Source organism: Hyla sarda, chromosome 1 (genome assembly GCF_029499605.1).
Source record: "Hyla sarda isolate aHylSar1 chromosome 1, aHylSar1.hap1, whole genome shotgun sequence".
NCBI lineage: Eukaryota > Metazoa > Chordata > Amphibia > Anura > Hylidae > Hyla > Hyla sarda.
The window spans coordinates 549,131,141-549,140,986 of record NC_079189.1 but is presented as its reverse complement, the minus strand read 5'-3'; the positions used below and the strand labels follow the sequence as shown (position 1 = coordinate 549,140,986).

At 53.7% G+C, this 9,846-nt stretch overlaps 1 protein-coding gene across 2 annotated transcripts in view; it reads left to right on the top strand.

Moving 5' to 3' along the window:
- The first annotated feature begins 607 nt into the window (after window positions 1-607).
- JMY (junction mediating and regulatory protein, p53 cofactor) overlaps window positions 608-9,846 on the top strand; it is a 109,422-nt gene continuing 100,183 nt past the window's right edge. The window contains exon 1 of one of the 2 annotated variants that reach the window (XR_008848160.1): window positions 608-2,293. Coding sequence is in view for 1 of the 2 variants with exons in the window: in XM_056541606.1 (XP_056397581.1) it covers window positions 1,661-2,293 (633 nt within the window). In the remaining variant the exon portion in view is untranslated. The remainder of the gene's footprint in view (window positions 2,294-9,846) is intronic. The other variant, XM_056541606.1, reaches the window with a different exon arrangement.

Below are 9,846 nucleotides of genomic sequence, written 5' to 3'. Positions count from 1 at the left end.
GCAGTATTATGTTCAGGGGGTACAGTGTGTGGCAATATTATATTTAGAGGGTAAAGTGGGGTGGTAGTATTATATTTAGGGGGTACAGTGGTTGGCAGTATTATATTCAGGGGGCAAAGTTTCTGGCAGTATTATATTCAAGGGACACAGTATTTGGCAGGATTATGATTAATGTCTTTATATAGAGAATGAGGATCTGCTGACAAGCTGAGGAATCAATGATGTCCGGGCATCAGACATGATGGGAGTTGTAGCTTTATAACAGCTGGAGAGCAACTTGAACCAAGATGATTGGTGGGGGTCTAAGCAGTCGGACCCCACCGTAAAAAATGGGCTGCTTATTTTAAAATGCCAAGCCTATTTCTGGCCCCAGTCCGGCCCTGCCTGTAAGTCGTTATTATCTTTGTGAGGTCGAGGCCGGGTAAGGAGTTCGTCAGGGATTGGAGAAGCATGTCGTTGAGGGGTAGGGGGGCCCAGGACAATTTTTCGCATCGGGACCCTGTGATTTCAAGCTACGCCCCCTGAATCTCCCCCATAACCACCAGAAGACCATGACTGCAGATGACATGTCCCAGCCATTTTACAGCTGTTTTCTCCAGCTGTGACATATATGTTCCCTCTGGGCCTGTGTTTCCCAACCAGTGTGCCTGCTAAGGCTGTCTGGGCATCCTGGGGGTTGTAGTTTTGCAATATCTGGAGGCCCACGGTTTAAAGAACACTGGTTTATGCCATGCTTTTATCACACGTGACTCTCTGAGGCACTGTTTCCCACCTAGGGGGCCTAAGGCTATCTGGGGGTGCTGGGAGTTGTAGTTTTGCAATATCTGGTTGGGAAAAACTGCTCTGGGCTGCCACATAACAATTCGTGTTAGTAAATCTGGGCCAAAATAATGTAATTTTATTTACTAGACTTGAAAAATGATATGGCCGGCAAAGGCTGAATACACAGAAAAATAGACTACATCACTGTTTCCTAGCCAGGGTGCCTCCAGCTGTTGCAAGGCTGTTGCCTTAAGCTGTCCGGGCATGTTGGGAGTTGTAGTTTGGCAACAGCTGGAGGAACCCTGGTTGGGAAACACTGGTCTACATCATAGACTGGCAAACTAGGAACAACAACACGGATTAGCACAGGCGGTGCTTAACCGGTCACATGACCACACTGCGCCCGCTCTGAGCATGCGCGGCAGGACAAGGGACACGTGCGCATGTTTACGTTCCTTCTCACAGGTCGTGACGTCAGCGCCGGCCTGACAGCTTTGTTGTCTCCATCGTCCTGAGAAGGGGAGGTCGCTGAGGGGGTACAGACGAGGGGGAGGCAGCGGAGGAGACAAGCCGTCCGGTCAGTCGGACCCGGGGACGACGTTATGCGGGTGGAAGGCGAGAAGGTCATGCCTGAGACCAGACGGGCGAGGGCGCTAGAAAGAGAAGAAGAACGGGGCCGCTGCCCGGCGACCGTCAACAAAGCGCCTAGTCACGTGACCGGCCGCTGATGAGGAGAACAAAAACAATAATAAAAATAATAACAGGGGCACAAGTGTAGAGAGATCCGGCCGCAGACACCGCGCGCAGCGCCGCTCGAAGGGATCCCTCCGCCAGCACCTCAGCCGTGCTCGTACACGAACTATTCCGCGGCGGATGAGCAGAGAGAGCCGTCCCCGACATGTCGTTCTCCCTAGAGGACACGCTGGAGTCGGACTGGGTCGCCGTTAGGCCCAATGTCTTCGAGGAGAAGGAGCGGCACAAGTTCGTCTTCATAGTGGCCTGGAACGAAGTGGAAGGCAAGTTCGCCATCACCTGTCACAACCGGACTGCGCAGCGGCAGCGGAGCGCGGACAAAGGAGGAGGCCGGAGCCCCTCCAGGAAGGAAGAGCCGGAGGGGGGCAGCCCGGTGCGGAGGGACACCAGCACCCCGGGGAGCCCGGCCCGGGAGCCGGAGGAGGACTGCAGCTGGGCCGGTCTCTTCTCCTTCCAGGACCTGCGGGCCGTCCACCAGCTGCTGTGCTCCGTCAACGCCGACCTGGAGCCCTGCCTGCCCGCCTTCCCCGAGGAGCCGTCCGGCATGTGGTCCGTGCTGTTCGGGCCCGCGGAGCTGGGCGAGGAGCTGGTGGAGGAGCTGTGCGGACGGCTGCAGCTCTACCTGGGCCACAGCCTGGATATCTGCGGCTGGAAGATCCTGTCCCAGGTCCTGTTCACCGAGAGCGACGACCCCGAGGAGTACTACGAGAGCCTGAGCGAGCTGCGACACAAGGGCTACGAAGAGGCGCTGCAGCGGGCGCGCCGGAGGCTGCACGAGGTATAGACACTGTTACCATGGAAACACTGCAGGATGCAGGGCCTCTGAGCACTACACATAGCAGAACTACAACCCCCTGCGTGTCCTGACAACTGCTGGAGAGCAATGGGTTGGCTGCCTCCAACTGTTACAAAACTACAACTCCCAGCATGCCCTGACAACTGTTGGGGAACTACTAATTATTTAGGACAGTGTTTGCCAGCCCGATTGCTCACAGCTGTTACAAAACTACAACCCCCAGCTTGGCCTGGCTTTTTCTGTTATAAGGCTGTCAGGGCATGCTGGGAGTTGTAGTTTTGCAACAGCTGGAGGCACACTGGTTAGGAAACATTGCTCTAGTAGCTAAGCGGTGCCAGGAGCTTTGAATGCACTTATCAGCCAACCCATTGCTCTGCAGAGGTTGCAAAACTACATCACCCAGCATGCCTTGACAGCCAAAATTCACATGCTGGGAGTTGTAGTTTTCGAACAGCGAGTTTAGGAAAGCTGGTGTTTGAAGTCATCCTCACTATTTCATGATGTCTGGGGGAATACTCCATTCTCCAGGAGAACTACAATTCCCATCATGGCCTGGCAACTTGTAGAGAGTGATAGGTTGGGGAACACTGGTGTTTGGAGTTATCCTTACTATCCCATGATTTTTAGGAGAAATACTCATTGGGGGAGATTTATTAAAACCTGTGCAGAGGAAGAATGGTGCAGTTGCCCATAGCAACCAATCAGATTGCTTCTTTCATTTTCCACAGTCCTCTTTAGAGGCCTGTGGAAAATGAAAGAAGCAATCTGACTGGTTGCTATGGGCAACTGCACCACTCTTCCTCTGCACAGGTTTTGATAAATCTCCCCCATTGTCCTGGAGATAAGTGGTGTCCGGGGGAAGGGCACTTATCAGTTCTTCCTGGCTGTGGTAAAAATGACAGTGCTCCCCAACCTGTGGCGGTGTCTTGGTTGCAAAACTACAACTCCCAGCAAACATTGAAAACTGAAATTCACCAGATGTATCAAAGTTTCCTTTGGCTGTCCTGGCATCCTGGGGGTTTTAGGTTTAAAAAAAACTACCAGGGAGCCACTGATGGGGACACTGGTGTTAGTCGACCTGACTATCCTATGATATCAGGAGAAATACTCATTCTGTAGGACAGCGTTTCTCAACCAGGGTGCCTCCAGCTGTTGCAAAACTACAACTCCCAGCATGCCCGGACAGCCGTTGGCTGTCCGGGCATGCTGGGAGTTGTAGTTTTGCAACAGCTGGAGACACCCTGGTTGAGAAACACTGCTCCAGGAGATACGTGGCTGCCAGGGGTTTTTGAAGACACTTTGGCAACTGCTGGAAAATCATGGGATGGCTAACTACAACTTCCAGCATGCCTTGATAGCTGAAATTTGCCAGCTTTTGAAAAAGTACAATGTAGTTAGGGCATGCTGGAAGTTGTAGTTTTGGAACTGCCGGAGTGGTTTGTGAACACTGGGGTTTGGAGTTATCCTGACTATCCAGTGATGTCTGGGGAAATACTAATTGTCCAGGAGATAAGCGGTGCCAGGGGGCTTTTTAGGATGCCTATTGGCTCTTAGCTGAAGAGGAAGGAAGCGTTCCCCAACCTGTGACTCTCTGGTAGTAGCAAAACTACAATTTCAAAAACCTTGGCAAAACCCTTTCTGCAGTTGTAGCTAAGAGCCAAGGTTTTTGGTACAGTGGTGTATAAGGTCATCCTGACTTTCCATAACATCTCCTCCAGTGGGGGTGGGGGGGTTATGGTATCTGGTAGGGGTTTAATCCTCCTATAACTAATGACAGCAGAATGAATGCTTAGGAATTGTGTGTATTGATGAGAAAGTGTGCTAAGTTACTGTATGTGTACAGCAGGGGGAAGAGGAAGAGTTTACACCTGTACAAAATATCAGACAAAACTGTCAGGAATACTGTAATATTGTGTACAATAAAATGCTAATGCCAGAAGCCGGACAGACCTTATTAAAATCAATGAGGTCCATCGGGGGCAATGTGTCCGTTAGTGTGTGTATTGAGGCCTCCTGGCTTGGTTATGTGTATTGAGGCCTCCTGGCTTTAAGGGTATGGGGGGCCTCCCTGCTCTGTTAGGTGTATGAAGGCTTCTGGGCTCTGTTATGGTGTGTGGCGGCCTCCCGGCTCTGTTATGGTGTGTGGCGGCCTCCCGGCTCTGTAACGGTGTGTGGCGGCCTCCCGGCTCTGTAATGGTGTGTGGCGGCCTCCCGGCTCTGTAATGGTGTGTGGCGGCCTCCCGGCTCTGTAATGGTGTGTGGCGGCCTCCCGGCTCTGTTATGGTGTGTGGCGGCCCCCGGCTCTGTTATGGTGTGTGGCTGCCTCCCGGCTCTGTTATGGTGTGTGGCTGCCTCCCGGCTCTGTTATGGTGTGTGGCGGCCTCCCGGCTCTGTAATGGTGTGTGGCGGCCTCCCGGCTCTGTAATGGTGTGTGGCGGCCTCCCGGCTCTTTAATGGTGTGTGGCGGCCTCCCGGCTCTGTAATGGTGTGTGGCGGCCTCCCGGCTCTGTAATGGTGTGTGGCGGCCTCCCGGCTCTGTAATGGTGTGTGGCGGCCTCCCGGCTCTTTAATGGTGTGTGGCGGCCCCCGGCTCTGTTATGGTGGGTGGTGGCCTCCCGGCTCTGTTATGGGTGTGTGGCGGCCTCCCGGCTCTGTTATGGTGTGTGGCGGCCTCCCGGCTCTGTAATGGTGTGTGGCAGCCTCCCGGCTCTGTAATGGTGTGTGGCGGCCTCCCGGCTCTGTAATGGTGTGTGGCGGCCTCCCGGCTCTGTTATGGTGTGTGGCGGCCCCCGGCTCTGTTATGGTGGGTGGTGGCCTCCCGGCTCTGTAATGGTGTGTGGCTGCCTCCCGGCTCTGTAATGGTGTGTGGTGGCCTGCCGGCTCTGTTATGGTGGGTGGCGGCCTCCCGGCTCTGTAATGGTGTGTGGCTGCCTCCCGGCTCTGTAATGGTGTGTGGCTGCCTCCCGGCTCTGTAATGGTGTGTGGCGGCCTCCCGGCTCTGTAATGGTGTGTGGTGGCCTCCCGGCTCTGTAATGGTGTGTGGTGGCCTCCCGGCTCTGTAATGGTGTGTGGCTGCCTCCCGGCTCTGTAATGGTGTGTGGCGGCCTCCCGGCTCTGTTATGGGTGTGTGGCGGCCTCCCGGCTCTGTTATGGGTGTGTGGCGGCCTCCCGGCTCTGTTATGGTGTGTGGCGCCCTCCCGGCTCTGTTATGGTGTGTGGCGGCCTCGCGGCTCTGTTATGGTGTGTGGAGGCCTTCCGGCTCTGTTATGGTGTGTGGAGGCCTCGCGGCTCTGTTATGGTGTGTGGAGGCCTTCCGGCTCTGTTATGGTGTGTGGAGGCCTCCCGGCTCTGTTATGGTGTGTGGAGGCCTCCCGGCTCTGTTATGGTGTGTGGCGGCCTCCCGGCTCTGTTATGGGTGTGTGGCGGCCTCCCGGCTCTGTTATGGGTGTGTGGCGGCCTCCCGGCTCTGTTATGGGTGTGTGGCGGCCTCCCGGCTCTGTTATGGGTGTGTGGCGGCCTCCCGGCTCTGTTATGGGTGTGTGGCGGCCTCCCGGCTCTGTTATGGGTGTGTGGCGGCCTCCCGGCTCTGTTATGGGTGTGTGGCGGCCTCCCGGCTCTGTTATGGTGTGTGGCGCCCTCCCGGCTCTGTTATGGTGTGTGGAGGCCTCCCGGCTCTGTTATGGTGTGTGGAGGCCTCCCTGCTCTGTTATGGTGTGTGGCGGCCTCCCGGCTCTGTTATGGTGTGTGGCGGCCTCCCGGCTCTGTTATGGTGTGTGGCGGCCTCCCGGCTCTGTTATGGTGTGTGGAGGCCTCCCGGCTCTGTAATGGTGTGTGGAACCCTCCCGGCTCTGTTATGGTGTGTGGCGCCCTCCCGGCTCTGTTATGGTGTGTGGCGCCCTCCCGGCTCTGTTATGGTGTGTGGCGCCCTCCCGGCTCTGTTATGGTGTGTGGAGGCCTCCCGGCTCTGTTATGGTGTGTGGCGGCCTCCCGGCTCTGTTATGGTGTGTGGCGGCCTCCCGGCTCTGTTATGGGTGTGTGGCGCCCTCCCGGCTCTGTTATGGTGTGTGGCGCCCTCCCGGCTCTGTTATGGTGTGTGGCGCCCTCCCGGCTCTGTTATGGTGTGTGGAGGCCTCCCGGCTCTGTTATGTGTGTGGAGGCCTCCCGGCTCTGTTATGGTGTGTGGCGGCCTCCCGGCTCTGTTATGGTGTGTGGCGGCCTCCCGGCTCTGTTATGGCGTGTGGCGACCTCCCGGCTCTGTTATGGCGTGTGGCGCCCTCCCGGCTCTGTTATGGCGTGTGGCGCCCTCCCGGCTCTGTTATGGCGTGTGGAGGCCTCCCGGCTCTGTTATGGCGTGTGGCGCCCTCCCGGCTCTGTTATGGCGTGTGGCGCCCTCCCGGCTCTGTTATGGCGTGTGGCGCCCTCCCGGCTCTGTTATGGTGTGTGGCGCCCTCCCGGCTCTGTTATGGCGTGTGGCGCCCTCCCGGCTCTGTTATGGCGTGTGGCGCCCTCCCGGCTCTGTTATGGCGTGTGGAGGCCTCCCGGCTCTGTTATGGTGTGTGGAGGCCTCCCGGCTCTGTTATGGTGTGTGGCGGCCTCCCGGCTCTGTTATGGTGTGTGGCGGCCTCCCGGCTCTGTTATGGTGTGTGGCGACCTCCCGGCTCTGTTATGGCGTGTGGCGCCCTCCCGGCTCTGTTATGGCGTGTGGCGCCCTCCCGGCTCTGTTATGGCGTGTGGCGCCCTCCCGGCTCTGTTATGGCGTGTGGCGCCCTCCCGGCTCTGTTATGGCGTGTGGCGCCCTCCCGGCTCTGTTATGGCGTGTGGCGCCCTCCCGGCTCTGTTATGGTGTGTGGCGCCCTCCCGGCTCTGTTATGGTGTGTGGCGCCCTCCCGGCTCTGTTATGGTGTGTGGCGCCCTCCCGGCTCTGTTATGGTGTGTGGCGCCCTCCCGATTCTTTTGTTGAGGGAGTCCTCTATAAACATCTCCCTCTTTAGAAAGCATACATGGCTGACTTCATTAAAGTTGTCTAGGAATCTTAAGGAGGAATACAGTATTAGAAAAAAAAATGTATTGGGGTAAAAAGTACAAGACTATAGTGAAGTGAAGTAGTTAGAAATTGTATAATATGAGGTGAAAGCTGTAGGAAATACAGGCCTGGTGCTGCAATAATTAAATGTTTGTCCGACGGGTTTCCCCTCTGAACCCTGGTATATTAACATAACCACAGATGTGTTTCTAATGGTAGAAGTTGCTGCTGGATACCTCTGGGAGCATCTTATCTCCTGTGATTCTTCTCCTCTGGGGGGAGTTGAGATAGTCATCCTGTATTCTTGATGAGTCAGACCAGTGTGCCTCCAGCTGTTGCAAAACTACACCTTCTAGCATGCCCGGACAGCCTTTGGCTGTCCGGGCATGCTGGGAGTTGTAGTTTTGAAACAGCTGGAGGCACACTGGTTGGGAAACACTGATTTAGACGCATTCATCTGCATCAGAGGTACTTCAATAACATAAATGTTTCCTCCTGACGTATATTTGACCATGACTCTTCATTCTACCTTTTTTACGTAGTCTAATATGCATTTCAGACTTCATATGTCACACATGATGTAACCGGAGCCTAGAGAGAAGCTTAACATGTAGACAGCTCGGTAACATGCTTGTGTAGTGTTTCCACATCAATCCTCCTTCTCCCTGGGCTCTGGTGCAGCTTTTGTGATCCTATTTTGTCTCCTCAATAAATCAATGAATAGATAAGTTATTTCCAAGAAAAGTAATCCTAGAGGGCTTCCATAGAACATCCTGCCACTATGTATCTTCCAGTCCACAGCCCATATTCTGTCATCAGACGCCTGTGCTACAATCCTGATAGGACAATAGACGTTCTGAGACCCTGGAGCATTGAATGAGTTTATAGAGAAGCACCCTGAGCCCTGGTTATGAAAGATTCCAAGATCCAAAGGTCATCATAGAAACTAGTTGGGGGGGGGGTTAATGTTTGGTTCCTGCAGTGTTCCTTCCTTTGCTGCATCTCGTACATCTCATCTAGTGAGTGCCTTGTTGTGTGAGGGTGGTGCCCTCAGAACAGAGCGGGCACTGTCACCAATTACTGCATGCTGCAGTGAATGTGCCAGAATTGTTGGCTATTTGCATCTCGTGTTGGCAGGTCGCTCAGTTCATATCAATGGCACATTTATCATGCTTAGCCTTCCCTGCAGTAATGCACTGATCTCACAGACTTAGCTCATGTTATGTTACTGTTTGTTTTTTTAGTTTATACATGTTGGTTATACATATTACCTCAGTATGCCACAGGCAGGCACAGTATATTCTACTACAGTGGTTTCTTACCAGTGTTTTTTTCTTTTGCTTTTAGCTGTTCCAAAACTACAACTCTCAGCATGCCCAGACAGCCTTTGGCTGTCTGGGCATGCTGGGAGTTATAGTTTTGCAACAGTTCTAGGCACCCTGGTTGGGAAATACTGTTCTTCTATGATCAGAGTTTGTTTCCGGCATGTCATTTGGCATACCCTCATACCCTGTGGCTCTCCAGCTATTGCCTAACTACATTACCCAGTGGAAGGCTGCCCGGGTATGCTTGGAGTTGTAGTTTTGAAACAGCTGGAGGTACACTGGTTGGGAAACACTGCTCTACTGTGATAAGAGCTCTCTTCTTGTTAAAGTAAGGTAGCAGGGGGATGAGAAAACACAGAGAGACGGCGCTCTGATGGGTTAACATACAATTGTGTGGATGGAGGAAAATATGAAATGCCGCTTACCTTGTGGGGTTGTGCTGTCGGCAGGCACAACTCTGTTTAACGCTTGTAGAGAGATGCGGCACGGTCCGGGAGCCGCCGGTCGTGGGTACCGCAGGCAGTGGTCGAGAACGTGGCAGAGGTGGTTGCGGGAGTCCCTGGCGGGGGTTGTCCCAAAAGATCCGACTTGCGGGAGCGGCGCTGCTTCGGGAGATGAAAGAAATGGAAGAAGGCAGTAGATGTGTGAAAAAACGTTTTTTATTTGCCGAAATGCGGGTAGTACAAAGCCAAATAGGCTTTCACAGAGATCTTTGGAGGCTGGACAACGTGTTTCGAGAGGGGATTCCTCTCTTCGTCAGGGACCTATATACAGGTGCCCAAATTACACACAATACTCCATATGTGGTCTGACTAGTGATTTATACAGAGCCAAAACTATGTCCTTGTCACAAGCCTCTATGCCTCCACTTGTTTTTTTTTCTGGCAGTTTTTGAGCCAAAGTCAGAAGTGGATCCATAAGGGAGGAGGAGTGTAAGTCATTCCTTTATATGTCCTGTTCCTTTTGAATACACTTCTGGCTTTGGCTCAAAATTCCAAAAACTGCCAGAAAAAAAAAACCAAGTGGAAACTTAGCCTTGGCAGCAGCTGCCTGGCACTGGTAACTGAAGTTGAGTTTACTACTAGTATCCCCAGGTCCGCTTTGATAGTAGTTTTATCTAATAATTTATTATTTAGCACTAAATTGTACATGTTGTTTTTACGGCCCAAGTGCATAACCTTACATTT